The sequence below is a fragment of the Alligator sinensis genome, unplaced genomic scaffold (genome assembly GCF_000455745.1).
Source record: "Alligator sinensis unplaced genomic scaffold, ASM45574v1 scaffold138_1, whole genome shotgun sequence".
NCBI classification, from domain to species: Eukaryota; Metazoa; Chordata; order Crocodylia; family Alligatoridae; genus Alligator; species Alligator sinensis.
This window is the reverse complement of record NW_005841862.1, coordinates 3,212,121-3,229,142: the sequence shown is the minus strand read 5'-3', so window position 1 is coordinate 3,229,142 and position 17,022 is coordinate 3,212,121. Positions and strand designations below refer to the sequence as shown.

Below are 17,022 nucleotides of genomic sequence, written 5' to 3'. Positions count from 1 at the left end.
GGGAAAATACAAACCTCAGCCCAAATAAGTTGAATGGCTTCTCCATCCTATATAATATTTAAGAGGTATGAAACCATAAAGGAAAAATAACTTAGAATATTTTTTCAATTCTCTGGTCTCCCAGTAAACCTTATTTTATTTGTGTCTTTTAAAATAAAATTCAGTTATTGGCCAAGAGCTAGCACACGGTCTCAAAATAAGACTTAACTGGTATATAAGTTTTATGCTGGTTCTGTGCACAGGAGTAAATTGTACCCTAGACCAGGGGTTTTCAACCTTCTTGTATCAGTGTTGGCGGCCGAATGTGGGGGGGTGGGGAGAGAGGTAGCGTGCAGCTGAACATGTTGCAGCGGCAGCCACTGTGTGCAAGCTTCCCTCGCACCCCGTGTTTGGCTGGCACCTTGCAGCAGCATGGGAGGGTGCTTCGCAGTACTCTGTTCCCACCTGCCCGTGCGTACCCCATAGGGCCTTCTCAAGTACCCCCAGGGGTATGTGTACCTCCAGTTGACAAACCCTGCCTTAGACAGTTGGATCCTTGGGGCAGGGGCTGATTTTAGCTGCATCCTACACGTAGAACACCACACACATAATAAATAATGTGCTTCATAAACCAATTTCCTCAAAAGCTGAGTACAGTTGGTTTTCCCTTTTTTTTTCTATAGTTTGTCTATACTTGTGGCACACAACCGATAGAAGAGTATTAGATACATATATGTGCCTTACTTTGATAACTGAAGAACTCCTACTTACCAGCTACTTGTATAAGTGAAACCCACAAAAGGTAAATGATGACCAGAAAATGCAGTGTGTGATGGAGGAGGCATCGTTTCCTAGAAGATAAAGGAAGACCTAGCTAAGTTAGATTCTATTCGTTTTGGAAACATATTACTAGATTTTAATCAGTCATTAAAGATGAATACTTCCATTTTATTAACCAAATCCATAATGATCTTTATCTAAAGACTACGTATGAAACAGCAGCCTGCAAAATTGGCTTTAAATTAAAAAAGATACAAGAACTTGTCAGAAAAGGGATTCTTTTAAATCAAAATATATATAATTAAAAGTAGTAGGTTACTATGCAAGAGGCAAGGATTTTTTGTGGGCAACTTCTTTGATTGGACCAACTGCATATTTGAGAGATCTTAAGATAAGTTTTTTGGCAACACACACACTTCCTCAGGTCACCTCAGGCTACCTTGTAACCTACAGCTTGTCTAAGACCTCTTTCAACTATGGAGCTGGTCCAATAAAAGATACCACTCCAAGAAGTCCTTGCCTCTTGCGTATTTCTTGGACTGTCATGCCTACAACACCATTCCAACAATATCTAATAATTATGGAAATTAAAAGCTGACTGCTCCTCTTTTTCCCCAAAGAACTTCCAAGTTTATCTTAGTGCAAAAAAACCCATCTTGCATCTCTCCTTTACTTCCTGCAACTCTTGAGTCAAAATGCTTTTCTCCCTGTGGAGTGGGTCAGCCCATCTCTCCTGGTGACTCTGTAGTGAGAATGACACGCAGAGACCTTGCTAGTAAGAATGACACAAGAGGACTGAGGCACCCTTCCTTTACAGGACTCCTACTTCCTGCCAGGCCGGAAAGCACAACTGAAGTTCAAGACTTGAACACTGACCCAAGTAGATGGAGAGTAGCATGTATACTAAATGTTTTGGCATCTGTTGATAGCCTCTTCAAGAAGATTTATGCATATGTACTCTAGATTCCTTCTAGCTGCTTTTTATGCAGTTGCATCATTTTAGACCAGAAAAGCTAATTAAGAAAAATATTGCATTGAAAGTGCTAAAATACCCTGAAATTTAAGAACAGTTAATAAATTGGACTTTCTCTGAATGAACAAAAGAAGCAAGATTCTAAGCTAAGGCAAGAACCAAAGAAAGGAATCAAGAAAATGTTTGAATCCTTGTATTCCATCTCATCCTTTCACATTCTCACTTGGAAATATTTATTCTCAGATAATAAACAAACTGTGAAAATGACATTAGATGATCAAAAATGACATTCTTCCAAATTAAACTATCAAAATTTAGAAAAGCAATGTTTAACTGGAGACAATCTTTAGGCAGGCAAAGACAAGTTTGGTAAATGACCAGGGAGCACATCAGATACTTGGAAAATTGAAATTCTGATGTCATTGGGCATTTCTAAATTTCATAATGTTTAAATCTGAATAGTCTCTATTTATTAGCACAGAACTTCTCCATAAGAACAACTAAGAACATAGGACTGGAAGGGGCCTGCTGGTCCTTTGCTAATGCCCTGCCATTGCAATGATAAAGAGTAACTGGTTAATACATACTCAGAGGATACTAGAAAGAGGACCATGTTCCATGCTAGAGGAAGGTAAACCTCCTCACACAGTCCTTGCCAATCTGACCTAGGGAAAAAAATTCCTTCTTGACCCCAAATTTAGCAAATGGTATAACCCTGAGAAAAAGAGCAGGAGCCTCCATCCAAGAACCTCTGTTTTCTAAGAGCTGCCAGGAGCACCAGTGAAGGCCAGGACTATCCCTTGCTGCCAGCCTTAGCTGTAGCCACTGTCCAGTGCTTCAAAGGAATACCAGCTCCCCTCCTCTTCTTCTTCCCCCGCCTCCCCCAACAAAAGAACCGCCTAAACCAGTAGCATTTGTGGAGGACCAGGGGAATTTCTTCCTGGTTCTTAGAGGGGACAATTAAAAGTCCTGAAACATGGGATTGCCAAGCACCTATAACACAGCAAGAGTTACCTGTATAACCCAACATGAGGGTTGCAAGCACTCAATTCCATGCATCATACATACTAATTCTTGAAAGTTCTCACCTGATGCTGGGAAGCAATATACAATAGAAATATCCAATTTTAGAGTAGCAGGGAGGTACTGGGCTTAATACTGAGGTACTAAGGTACTCTCACTGATGAAATGCCATGCAAAATGCCAGTGAAAACAAACTATGTAAAACAGCTGAAAATAGTTTGGATTTAAAAAAAAATCCTTTTATACTTAATTATCTAAAGCGGGGGGGAGGGGGAGGGGAGAAGAGGGGCAGCCTTTTTGGTAGGTGTGCCACATATTAGCCCCACACCTTCCCCAACTGCCACTACAGACCTCTTCCCCTTCCCAATCTGCTAATCAGGTTTCTGCTCTGTACTCTGCCTGATGTGCTGCTCAGCTTTCTACTCCCTGCCTGATCTGATGCTCTGTTTCCACTCCCTGCCCTATCTGTCACTGTGCTGTCCTTCCCCTCCCTAATCTGTTGTGTGCCACACACAGAGCCTGCCCGTGCCATTTGTGGCATCTGTGCCCCCCCCGGCAGCCATCCTGGATCTAAAGTATTTATCGCACTGTTCAGAATTTCTTCAGTATCATATTTATATTATTGTTATTGCAATCTCATAGTCATCCCTTTTAAAAACAATGTGAATTTAGTAAGGAAAAGAATCTAAGCAGAATTATCTCATTTTCCCAGAGTCAAACACTTCAGGCACTGCCCCCAGGTCCTGCACTGAGATACATGAGCACGGACTCCTGCAGAGTCCCACTCAGGTCACTGGGTCTCCACAGGAGTGCAGGGATCCACACCAACAGATCGCATTGCACGAATGGTGACTTTATTTGTTTCTACTTCCTCAAACAAAACAGAAATTTAAACATGATACTGTTTCAAAGCAGAGACTGAGCTGGGGGTGGGGAAGAGAAAGAGGGAAACAGCAGTTAAAGTAAGCCATCAAAAACATTCTAAAGTAAAAAATTACATAAAGGTGAAAGGATACCTATCTACACATATGTAGCTGCAAAGTAACAGATCCAGTTTTAATAATTCTTCAGGATTTCTGATTCTTTGCTGACTGTTGTGCTAAAATGTGTGTGAAATCAACCTATAATTGAATCAGCAATCCTATATGTTTAATTAATCTATTACACACAAAACAGGTATATTAAAATAATGTCACTAAGCCTGTATGTAAAGTTAGCTGGAAAAATACTAGAATGAAGGTTGCCTTTATTTTGCACTATAATGGTTATGCAGTAGTAGATAACCTTTAAATACAATTACATGAAGAACTATCATCCTCCAATCAACTACATATCCAACAAACTTCCCACAATCACTATGGACAGAAGTAACTTACCCTTTTCAACAGGAGAGGGGCAGTTGCCACTCAGGAGAGCTGTTGCCCTGCAAGTGTTACCTCTGCATACCCCCTTGCACAGTGATTCTCAACCAGGGTGCCGCAGCACCCTGGGAGTGCCTTGAGATCCTTTTAAGGGTGCCAGAGGGCGCCACACAATATTAGCACTGGTAGGCACGCAAACAAGGTTCACAAGATAAACCCAGAGACATCAAATGGGAATTAATAATGTTGAAAACATTCTGACCTGTGGTGGACTTCCTGAGTTTTTTACAACACAAGTATTACTCAAATTATTTCTCTGTCGTCAAAAAATGAGTGAAAAGTAAGAGCCAGCTTTTTCTAAGGGGTTCCTGGAGCTGAACACAGGGTGCCTCTAGTCTAAAAAGTTTAAGAACTGCTGCCCTAGCAATACAAACCAGCAAAATCACTGTAAAATCAAACCTCAGTAAAGCAGGCTTTAAGTTGCAACAGTTTGGCTACACTTGTGCCACTATAGGAGCATGCAGAGGGTAACAGGTTATTCATCCTGTTACAGATTGATCAGGTTTTCGTAACCACACAGGGATCAGTTACAATTAGAGTGGTGGCTTGGTGTTCTACTGTAGATAATCATTTACTGTTTTTGACACAGAAAACCTGCTGCATTTAGTATGCAAACAGGACCCATATCATTCAATGACATCACTGTTCAGTATTTCCTTTAATCCTCAGCACTAAGTGAAGTACCAAACCTCATTTATTTAAATCCTACATGAGTAAACAAAAACAAACAAACAAAAAAACCCTTCATAAACTTTTCTGTGGTGCTTACTATGGTCTTTGAACAACTATGGTAACTAATGGTATCGGAACAACTCATAGCCATTAATTTATTTTCTCACCTTTGTGAGATAGGGGGCGTTATCACCCCCAATTTGCAGATGGGAAATTGTGATGCAAAGGCCAATATTTGCAACAAAAGTTTAAAGTGTCCACTTACTTTGGGTGCATGGAGCCAAGTTTTTCAGGGGTCCTGAGAATGCACTGATCCTACTGGTTTCAAAAGTTGCTGTACAGGCTCAGCAATTCTGAAAAATCAGACCCCTGGTGTTTCAAGTTAGGCATCTAGAAAATGAAGTCTAAACAATAATGGTGCGACCCACTTTGAATTTGTAAGTACATATCTTTGACCTCCCATGCCGTATGCAGACATGCAAGGGCATGAGTTTGTAGCGGCCCAAAATGTAGCAGTGCAAATTTGTGTTGCTTTGTGCCTCAGCACATGCCTTTGCATGTGCACTTTGTTGCGGAATACACTGTCCTGCCTTGGGCAAACTTCCCTTGCCCAGCTCCTTCTGGCACATGGGGGCACAAATGTAGTAGTAGAGATGCTCTGGCTGGCAGCCAGAATGTCTTGCTTGAGGACCAAGCCTTCACCTGTTCCAGTGCACACTATTTTACTGTGTTCTGAGACACTTTGTTTTTTTCTACCAGGAAATCCTAAGCCCCTACCTACATTCCAAAATTACTGTTCAAAACCATAGAAATGTTAAAGCTACTCAAATAAACACCTAGAAAACATCTACATAGTGGCAAAATCACTTATTTTCACTAGTCGTGCCCCGAGGGTGACTGAACAGCTTGAACTCAGGCTTCCCAAAAATTCAATCCAAAGCAGAAGCCAACCTTGAAAAATTTCAGTCATAAGGATTACAGACTGGCAAAACTTTAAGCAATTATGAATAGAGGGCAATAATGGGAAGAGTCATGCAACCCTGCATATAAGCATCAATGGTGTTCCACCAGCAAGTTTTTATGCGGCATACCACTTTCTGTCTACAGGGTGCTGCACTTATACAGCCATTATTTCTCCTGTGTGGATTTAAAGGGCCTGTTTCTGCAAACAGTAAACTAGATTTGTAATTTGCCTCACATGAGGATTTGCTGAGCATTCTCTACAACCCAAGCCAAATTATTAAGTGTTTGCAAGATCAGGTTCCAAATAATCAACAGTTTTTCATTCTTTGGAAAAAAAAAGATGCCTACCTACTAATGGTATTAGAGAATATATTGCAGCATGACCAAAGTAATCTGGAATTAAAATGTCAATTTTTAAATGAGCATAAATAAAGGAAATCAGGAATTGAGGGCAAAAAGTTTTATCATTCATATACTTACAGAGTTTTTTAAGCAATCATCATCCACATCAAAGTTTGATGTATCAGTTGGACTGCTGACTTCTGGGATGTAAGGTGCTTCACAGTTCCGAATGTTATCCCAGTCAATCCCGGCAAAAAATGGATGGTTCTTAAAGTCCTCAATCCCATTTTGCCCAAGTCGATGCTCCCTACTGCAAATGAGCCTTCGGATGAGGTCCTTTGCATTTTCTGAGACATCTGTTACTTGTGCAGGAAACTGAAATCTCTCCTTGAAGAATAAAACATGGAAGGATATTTTATTATCAAGAAAAAGCCAGAAAAGTCAGGTTCCTTAGTGAACATTTCTGTAGAGAAATAGAGCTTTGTAAATACCCAGGCTCTTATGGTTACATGAACGTAATAAAGTTTCTAGGAAAAAGACTTCCCCAGATGACCGAAAATACTGAAAATGTTATAACTGTCCTCTGCTTTTTGTTTATTTAGAGTCTCATGTATGTTTTTGGATTCTATCTTTACTTCCAGGTGGAAGAAAGTTTCAAAACCCCTTCTCTAAGCCAACAAATGGATCCACAAGAAAGAACTGGAGCAAAAGAAGTGATGTAACATAGCCAAACCTTAGTTCTTGCAGTGAATTAAGGACTGCTCTTATATGTCCAGATTTTTAGTTTTGAACTATTTTATCCAAAAATAAAACCAGCTGAAATTCATTACCAGAAACTGCAAGGTAGGGAGATCACATTTATACTCAGGATTTATGAACATGAACACAGTTATTACAAAACAATTCTCTTTTTAAATAAACTTAAGATCATTCTTTTTACTCATTAAAAATTGTTTAATTAGAAAGGGAAGGGGAGAGAAAGAGAGAAAAAACAAGCACTAACTTTGTGGTTCATTATTTTCCCATAGGTCTCCACCAAGGACTCTGCGTAAAATGGAGTTTCTCCATAAAGCATTTCATACATGCAAACGCCTAGGGACCACCAGTCACATTCAGGTCCATACTTCCCTTTTCCATCTTCCATGGCCTGCAGGATTTCTGGAGAGATATAGTCTGGGGTTCCAACTGCTACTGAAGATTGGACCTGTGAGAGTTAGTATTTCCATTATTAACAATAGTTTTCACTATTAGGGTATGGACAAACATACTTTTTACCTGCTTCAAAAGGGCATGGGGATCTTCAGCGCAGGAATGTACATCAGCTGCTATGATTTAACTGTTATGTCTGCATGAACCTGTAGAGATGTAAGTGAGCTAAACAGGATTAACACTGTAATGGTTTCACTATATCTGTATCACTACAGAACTATATAGACATAACAGCTGCAACTAAAACGCTTATACCAGTATCCTTTAATGTTGTTACAATTGTGATACCTGCCTATGATCTTAGAGACAGTGCTCTGTGAATAGGATCATGTGTCTATTTATGTAAGTTCAGTTTACTGTTCAAATTGTAACAGTGAAATCTAACAAAGAAAGGTTTGCTAAACAGTTATTCATGAAATAAGCTAAATGCGTCCCAAGCACGTCAATATTTCAAACATTCTGAAAAAAAATGATAGGCTAATCCAATAATTTAGTTTTGCTCTGAAATGTGATTAATTCCAAATAAGGCAGTTTTGGGGCTTGCAGTTATTATAAAGCAATCATTTCATTGCTAATCACATATATCATATTTACATGAATCTAAGAGGAGGTTCCACCCCCGTTAACATGGGGAAAAAAGCCTCTTGTCTTAGACCTGAGTACAAGCAGGGGGAAAGGACCTTCACTACCACCTGCCTCTCCTTCCCCATGCCTTTTCTGTCTCCTGTGCCCCTTCTCCTTTCTCTCTCTTCCACAACTTACCTTCCATTTGAAGCTCTGGCTGGGGCCCCACTCCAGGAAGCATGTGCCTCTGACCCCAACCCGGTCATGCAACAGCTGTTATTGGCTGCTGCTCTGGCCCTAGCTCTACGGTAGCCAGAAGGGGGCGGGAGGCAGGCAGTAGGGGGAGCCCAAGCAGGAAGCAGAAGGGAAGGGAGGTGGTGTGGGGGGCAGGTGGAAGGGGAGCAAGTGACAGGGGGGCCAAGCAGGGGGTGGGGGCAAGCACTAGGAGTGCAACTGGGGGGGCAGGCAGCAGGGCGGGGGATAGGTGACAAAGGTCAGGCTACTTGACACCCTGCTGCTTATCCTTCCTGCTGCTGTGTGCCCCGCTACAGTGGTGGGATGAATTTAAGATGACCCTGTAAAAATTAGATTCTAGACATAGAAAACTTTAACAAATTCATATATTTTCCATGTCTAGAATCTAATTTTTGTGTGTCATCTAAAATTCAAAGTCATCTTGGACTTGGGTAAATACAGTATTAATGCAAATACCTTGTAGAAATTCAAGGCATAATTATCAAATGCTGCAACTCCCTTTTAATCTCTTGTACTAGAAGTTAAAAAAAAAAGTGCTCCACCCGGGTGATGCGATATCAAGTACTCTTCATCCTGCTTATGTCATACAGCTTCTTCTGAGTACACTGACATCAATGTGGGCTTTACATGAGCATTTACAATAGTACATAGCTCAAAACTAGATGTCTTGAATCTTTCCAATGGTTATATATTCAATTTTGATTATGCAAACTGCATTGATTAACCATTTTAATTAAATGCACTAAAATATATTTAACACAAAATAAATTGAAATAATATTTAATATTTTGTAATTGCATTTTAAAATGACATTTGCCTTCATAGATAGGATTATTGCTTTATGAGCCAAAATTTCAGTACCAAACAGAGGACAGAAAAGAAAGATGATTGAAGGAAATTATAACTGTGCCATTCTTTCTAATTTACCGTTCCATCTTCCATGAGTTTCAGACAAGAACCAAAATCTGCTAGCCGAATATGTCCATTCATATCCATCAAGATGTTATCTGGTTTAATATCCCTGCAAACAAAACACATTTAAGGATCAGCTTGAGGAAAAACATAATGCATTCTCCTGAGTAATAATCTAGAAACTTTTTTTTCATTCACTGACAGTGAAGGCAGGGAGCAGTTGCTCCCTATATGGTTTTATTTGTATCTATGAAACATTTGCTATCCAGCCTGTACATGCAACAGAAAAATTGTGATAAGATTTAATAATTTAACTCCCATTAATGACAGTAATAATTGGGCAAGTCCCACATACCACACAGAGAACTTGTATATAAAGAAAGCAATGGTAGTCTCTGCATAGCCCTATGCATTCCATACCCTATGCTATTATTTATAACTTTACTGAAATAACAGAGAAGTCTAAATCATTTCAAGATGTCTAGAGGAGTATTTTTGATTCACATATTGGCACTTGGCTAAGAAAAAGCCTCCCTCATAAAACTTTGGAACAGTTAATGAAGCCCTGCAATAATCTCTGTACCATTAAGGTTTAGTATCTTTTATCCACACATTTCTGTTATGTACTCCCCCTTCAAAGTTCGCATGTTATTGCTTTGATTGCCCATTCAAAGGACATTTGTCCATTTCTACTGAAACACCTGATAATGTCATTTTACAGACCTGTTGACAGTTCTTCATGGAAAACCTGCAGCTTTTTTCCCCACCCTGCTCACAAAACATAAGGAGACACCCTTGGAGCACGCAACATGCACTGGCCCGAGAACACAAATCCATTTTCTGAATCACCCTTTTTTTTAAAAGCTACTTAAAGCTACTTAGAAAACCAAGCGGCCAACCATGTACACATATAGATACAGTTCTCCTGTAAGAACAAAGTGGTTTTAAAACCAAAGTGTTCTCTGAGTATTTCACTTTACATTTTAAAAATGTAAATAATAACTCAAGAAACCTGATACTTGCCAGCCTAGTGGTTGGCTGCTGCATTTTGTGCTGAAAGCAGCTGGAGTGTGGGAACAAATACAACTCTCTAACCTTATGATCAGAGCTCTGCAGGTAGCACAAGTCATACAGAAATGGCTGGGTCCATCGTGGCATATGTCCGAAGTAAATATACCAATGATATACAGAGTTTAACCTGTATATCAAATTTTGGTCCTAGTTTCCCTGGTGTATGTCAACTATAGTGCCACTTTAAACAATTCATTTACCCTTCTGTAATGTATAATGCAATTTGCCCTACAAAGCCAAGTTCTTTACTGGCCTAAACTGACTCCTTTGAAATTACTGTGATTAATAGTATGTCAGAAGCAAATATACCACTGATATACTGTATATCAGTGCTTCTAACATACTACTAATTGCAGTAATTTCAAAGGAGTCAATTTAAGCCAGTAAAGAATTTGGCTTCGTAGGGCAAATTGCATTATATGTTACAGAAGGGTAAATGAATTGTTTAAAGTGGCACTATAGTTGACATACACCAGGGAAACTAGGACCAACATTTTGACTTTCATCTTCAAAGTTTACAATCTTCACATGCTCACACAAACTTTAACTGCTATGAAGTCCCTTTAAGAGGAAAGAGTACAAAAAGGCTGTAAAACCAAACCAAACCAAACCAAACCAAACCAAAACAACCCCACTTAAGACCTTTATACCATAGATTCAATTTGACTAATGTGATGAGCATATCTTAAAACTATCAAAACCAAGGAATTTAGAATTGTAACTGAATTAATCTAACAGATTGCAGGAACTATTTAGTAGAATTTAGGGGCGTTTCATGTTACATTTTAAAAAACAAAAATTCTCTACTGAAAGCATACTCAAAAAACATTTATAAAACCTGCACTACTTTAACTGACCATATTGTATACAAATCCAAATTAGGCCTTGTCTCTGCATTGAAAACAACGTGGGCATAACTTCAGCCTTAAAGATGTAAATCTGATCATTCTTCTTTTAAGACTTTAATGTCTCAGATAACTGACAGTAAGAAATCTGAAATTCAGAACAGGGCCACAGTTTCGCAAGTGACTGTAAGGGCATACCTATATGCAGTCATCTGAAGGATCAGGATACTGGTTGCTAGGCACATGAACAAACTGCAACTGCTCAGTATCTTTAAACAAACTTTGTTTCAATTTAATGTATCAAAAATATGACAATCACAGTATTTTCATCTGAGACTCACCCAAAATATTCAAAACTTATATGAGGAATGGATTTTTGCAACAAATGTTAGGTTTCAAATAAGTAATGAGGTTGATGTGGCAGAGAGATAAGAAAGAAAAAAGCAACTAAAAACATTACTTCATTCTTACAAAGGACTAAACAAATTTTAATCAAATGTTGCCAAACAAACTCTATATTCCTAGCTTGAGGCCATACAGGTTATCTTTCAACTCAGCACAACATTTTTATAACTGAGCTATAAATCTGTGCAATTAAGGGTTTATAATGAAAAATTGAGAGATCATTATTTGAATGGCATGATAAAAGGTACTCCAGCATTCAGGGTAAGATGTCAATGCATTGCCTTATGTACTACAAAAAAATGAAATAGTCTCAGATAAGTTTCAAGAAGCTATTGTATATAGAAAAGATATATTATGGATAGACTTGATACACATTGTTTATAACAATGAATACAGGATTAATTTATTATTTGTGAATAACTGGTTGCCCTTTAAGGCAAGCTGAAAGCTGCTTGTGATACAGTCTAGCATGGGGTTGCCCTGCATCTAGGTTTATAGGTGCTGTGCGGTGGGAGCAGATGGACTTCTACTGCCTGGCAAGTTTAAACCTGTGTGCAGAGTAGCCCTACATCAGCTCTCCCTGTTCAGTATCTGGAAGCCCACATGCCGTGCAGACCCTGCTGTGTTCTCCAGAGTGCAGGTTTAAACTTACTAGGAAGGGGGAGCCCCTGGCTCACCATTACACACACAATTTAAATGTGGAACATCTTTGTGGCTGGCTTGCCATTTTATGGTGCCAGAAATTGGTTGACCGTGTGGCATGTTATTGTTAATTGCATGATGAATGTAATATCTGCCAAGGGCTTTAGACATCTACATTTTGTGTAGAAGCCTGTTTAGATCTGGCCCTTTATGCCTTCCAAGCTGTTTTCTGTGACTTGAACATTTAAAAAAGGATACCACAGAGTACAGAGTTAAGGCTACCTTAGAATAAATTAATACTGTTTTGCCTCAGATACCACTGTGCAGTAAGTACAGATAGTAGTTACCATTCTTTTTTAAATGATGATCACTATAGCACTTCATGAAGAGAACACTGAGAAATATTCTCTTCTGACTCGTATCAAATTTAAAATTAGTCTTTTATGCATTTCATTTGTTTTTATTGTATTTGGTATTTGAATGCAGAAACAACTGATATACAAACAAAAAAGCTCAAATGTTCATAACTTTTTTTAAGCTACTGGTTTGGAGTGTTTCAGTTTAATAAAGACTACCACACTAGAAAGGCAAATATTGTTACAGAAATTGCATTTTCACATTTCAGAATGCAGTACAAAATAAAAGAGAATCAAAATGTAAAACTGCGGAAGTAGCTCTGAGAACCCTCTAAATAAAATTCTTTAGTTCCACTTTTGCACAATGTTGCTGACACTGCATGTGCTAAAGAATTACAACTTTCAGCTTTAGAGATTTTTTCATACTGTTCTAGCAAAACATTCGTTAAATATATTCTTAAAAAAACACTATCAATGTCTCTGGAAACATCTCTGAGATGTAAAATACTTTGTAAAAATAAATCTAAAATCAAATTACATTTAAAAATCTGGTCCTACTTCAAGATAAACAAAAACATAAATTACCTTTGAGGCACTATTTACCCAAAATATCCATCTTTCAGTATATACCCAAGAGATTAATAAGAATATGGAGACAGTAAGTACACACAATCCACAGGACACACACAAGGAAAATCTTGCTGTGACTGTCCCTATGCGTGTACACACAAGCGTGCAGAGGGCACTGAAAATGCCATGTAGGGATAAATACCTCTTGTTATCATCTCACAGGGTCAGATGTTCACCTCCCATTACAAGGTGTAAAAAAATATACTTTCTACATTCTGCAAGCTTTTCCTGTCACATCTCTGCTCCGTCAGCCACACATTGAAATGGAAATGGTAGCCTTATAGCAGACACAGCGGGTAGAGGCCAGAACCGGCGGATGAAACCTTTGGGGGGAGCTCTAAGCAGATACATGGAATGGTCATCCCCTCATAAGCCTCTCGGCCTCCTCCTCCTATGCTGTACAGCATTTAGCTGTTCCATCATCATTGTTCATTAATTACACAAAGATGGAAGACTGGCACTGTGACACTGTGACTTAAGGTGGTGTGCCCAGATTCATCCCATTTTTCAAATTCCTCCAAGTGACTATTAATTATGTGGATAAAAGTATTTGTTTGTTTTATAAACAATGAAGGCCAGATCCTCAGCTTGGGGAATGGGTATACTTCCTCTGAAGGAAGTAGAGCTCCACTGATACACATAAGTTTCTACTCATTTGAATAGATAACAAATCAAAATGCACAATTCTTCCCCTTAGTTAAGTGGGAGTTTGTCAAGATCTTCACAATGAAAGCAGTAACCTTTCTTTAAATGCCTTCCCATTTCAACACTTCTACTCTTTATTTTAACACCAACACCCTGCTCCCTTCAATTATATATTTTTTTAAATGGCTGAAAGACCAGCCACACAAAATTTGGGAAATGCCAGGTTACAGGTTGCCTGGGCAATTTTAGTGTAGCCTCCAGCCGTAATCCCGGCATGTCCTATTTTAGCATGCTTAATTTTGCAACCTTATTTATGCTGTTCTTTTAAAGGTCAATCTGACAGTAATCTCCTAGGCCTTTTTTCAAAAAGAAACTGAAAATCAGAAATTCTATTATGTGGAATCATACCGATACTCACAAGGATCATCACAGGATTGGAACTTTTAGCAGCAGAGCACAGATGTCTGCCATCTGAGCTAAGGCAGTGCCTGGTAGTAGATTATCATCTTCTCTGTGGACCAGTAATAGACAGGCTGGGAGGAGGAGAAATACTTTGCCATTCCTCTGTGAACAAGTTTACATTCCTTTTTGAATGAGTGACATGTGAAATCAAAAAGCTCCAAAAGTTTGAAGGCAGGAACCTCCTTAGGTCCAGATTTTTATTTAAACCATTTCTGAGGCTAAAGTATCATGCGAGCTGCTGAATGCACCAACTCCTGTGAATTGCAGTGGGATTTGAGGGCCCTCCGAATCTTGCAGGAGAAATTTGGTATTGCACAGGATCAAGTCCCTGAGCTGGCAACTCTTCTCAGAACAGACTGTCTCATCAGAAATTAGGTACTTCCTATTTCTGATCAGTCTGAAAGTGCTGTGAAAACAAATGCTTTCATGAGATTTTTGTAACTGCACTTCCAGATAGAAATGGAAAGTGCAGATGCCTGTGAAAAATAAAACTAGCATTACAATTATTAACACAACGTTTTAAAAACTTGTAATAGTTTCCACTTTAATCTGAGGTTTGTTCAAGCTTCACATTGGTCCATCTGAATAGGGTCACACATCTCTCTTTAAAATGAGTTTATTTTCTTTAAGTGTAATTAAAAAAGTTATTTTGCATTATAACTGTTGTAATATAAGCAATGGTTTGATCTGGGACTACAGTGGGATTATTGCCACTCATTTTGATTTCTCTGCTAATGAATCTGAGAGAAATTCTATTTGTTTACTAAGGCTCAAGGGTAAACTATTTCCTTTGAGAGTTGGTAAATCTGCAGTATAGCCTTTTAAGGCCGTTGCAAAAAAAAGCCTTTTTTTTTGTCTGGGTTCATTTCAAAGACACTGAATTACTAGAAAAATGCTGAGGCCTTTGCAAACAGAAAGTATTATGTATTATATTATACATGAATGTTAAGCACAGTTAAATTTGTACCATACTTCATACCAGTGTAAGAAACCCAAGAGCAAGCACATCTGTCAAGAAGACAACAGCAATTATTGCATAATTGTTTTTGCAAGTATGGTTTAATTATGTGTGCTCAGACTGTTATTTTAAAAAGCAAATTTTGCACATCAGATAGCCATCTTTTTTATAAAGCAACAGTGAATAAAGAATATTGAAGGATAAATATATATTCCTTTGAGCTCACAAGTGGGTTTTCATTATAATTGTTAAGGTTTCACAGAAATCCAGAGAAGACGCATGTAGCTAGTTACTAATGTTCCCCTTTAAAACCACTATTAAGTTTATTGAAAAATTATGCTGGTGGTATTAAAGTCTCCCCCTAGTCTCAAGGTTCACCTGTGCTAGTTTGTAAGGAACTGGATAAAGCAGCACTGTCCAACTTTAAACCCGTAGGGGCCACATGCCCCAGGGGCTGCACACTACACAGACTGCACCAGGCACACCAAACATGCTCCCTCTCCCTATGGCTGCATCATACCTGTGCAGGCACACCCCATACTGCTGCACCCAGCACTATGATTACCATACATCTGGGTTTTCCCAGACATGTCCTCTTTTTGGGTGCTCCCATCTCCATCTGAGAGGTTTTTTTAAATATCAACAAATGTCTGGGATTTGGGATTTTGCTCTCTTCAGCGTCAATGTTTTCCCTGGCACTGGGCTACAGCAGGGTGGGGGAGGCGCCTGCCCCTCCAGCAGGGGAAGGGAGCAGGGGAGAGGCAGCAGGGAGATGTGTGGCCAAGCCGCACTGGTGCTTGTGCTCGCAGGGGTGGAGCAGCCAGGTGATGCTTGCAGGGCTGGGGGAGCAAAGGGCTGTGGGACAGGAGTGAGGGATAATGGCAGGACTCTGGGGGGGGTAAGGGGCTGTGGGTCAGGAGTGAGGGGCACCAGAGGGCTGTGGTTTGTGAGTGAGGGGCAGGAGCAGGGCATGGACATGTCACTGCCCCCCCCATCATATTACCCTCCCCCTCCCTGACAGGTATCCTCTTTTTTGAAACTGGAAATAGGATAACCCCACCAAACACCCCCTCCACACCCCCATTACTATGCTGCACAGGCATGATCCCCCCTTCCATCCAACCCCAATCCCTCACCTTCTCAAGGCGAGGCCCTGGGTTCACCCTCAGCTCTCTACACTGCTACAATGCCTCACCCCTTGCCTTGGGGCAAAGGCAAGATGTGGCAGCCAGAGGACAGAGGGAGAGCCTGAAGCCTGGAGAAGCACCAGAGGCAGGGAACCTCTGTGCCAGGAGGAGGATGAACCTGGGAAAGGAAGCCAGAAGTCACAACAGATCCATTTCAGGGACCAGGACAATAAGGTTCCTTTGGTCCCTTTGTTTGGTGAAGGACTGTAAGTAACTGGGGCAGGCTGGAAGAAGCTCCAGGCAGCAAAGAGCAGCACAGTGAAAGACTGCCTAGTACTAAGGCTTCCTGAGAGATGCTTGGGGGAGGGACAAAGCCCAGCTGAAAAGTCCTGAGGTGGCAACCTACGATAATGGACTTAATATACCAGAGGGGATATGAAACAGTGTTGGTGGGAGCATTTAGTAAGGATCATACTGCTGAGCCAGCTCAACAACGTGCATTTTGAAAATCATGCTAAAATCCTTTAGAAACTGAAAACAAACATGCCAATATTGGAAACCAAACAATACACTACAGACATCTGTACATATCTTAATAAGCAAAAAGCAAGAACTCCCAGTATATTCTCTGCTGTACTTTATGTTCTTTGTAATCTTTGTAATTTCTATTTCTCAAAAACAAAGGTCACCAGATTTGAAGCAACAGCATTGCCTTTGCAACCGTTACATGTCACAGAAGGAATATAACTGCACAGGAGGGTCAAAAAGGCAAGAGAGCCAGAGGCTCT

General features: G+C 39.8%; 1 protein-coding gene across 11 annotated transcripts in view; it reads right to left on the bottom strand.

Moving 5' to 3' along the window:
- CDC42BPA (CDC42 binding protein kinase alpha) overlaps window positions 1–17,022 on the bottom strand; it is a 349,682-nt gene that overhangs the window by 118,862 nt on the left and 213,798 nt on the right. For all 11 annotated transcript variants that reach the window (XM_025216127.1, XM_025216130.1, XM_025216132.1 and 8 more), the window contains 4 exons: window positions 9,109–9,202; window positions 7,157–7,357; window positions 6,292–6,540; window positions 751–830 (listed from right to left, as the gene is read on the bottom strand). In XM_025216127.1, the coding sequence (XP_025071912.1) occupies window positions 751–830; window positions 6,292–6,540; window positions 7,157–7,357; window positions 9,109–9,202 (624 nt within the window). The remainder of the gene's footprint in view (window positions 1–750; window positions 831–6,291; window positions 6,541–7,156; window positions 7,358–9,108; window positions 9,203–17,022) is intronic.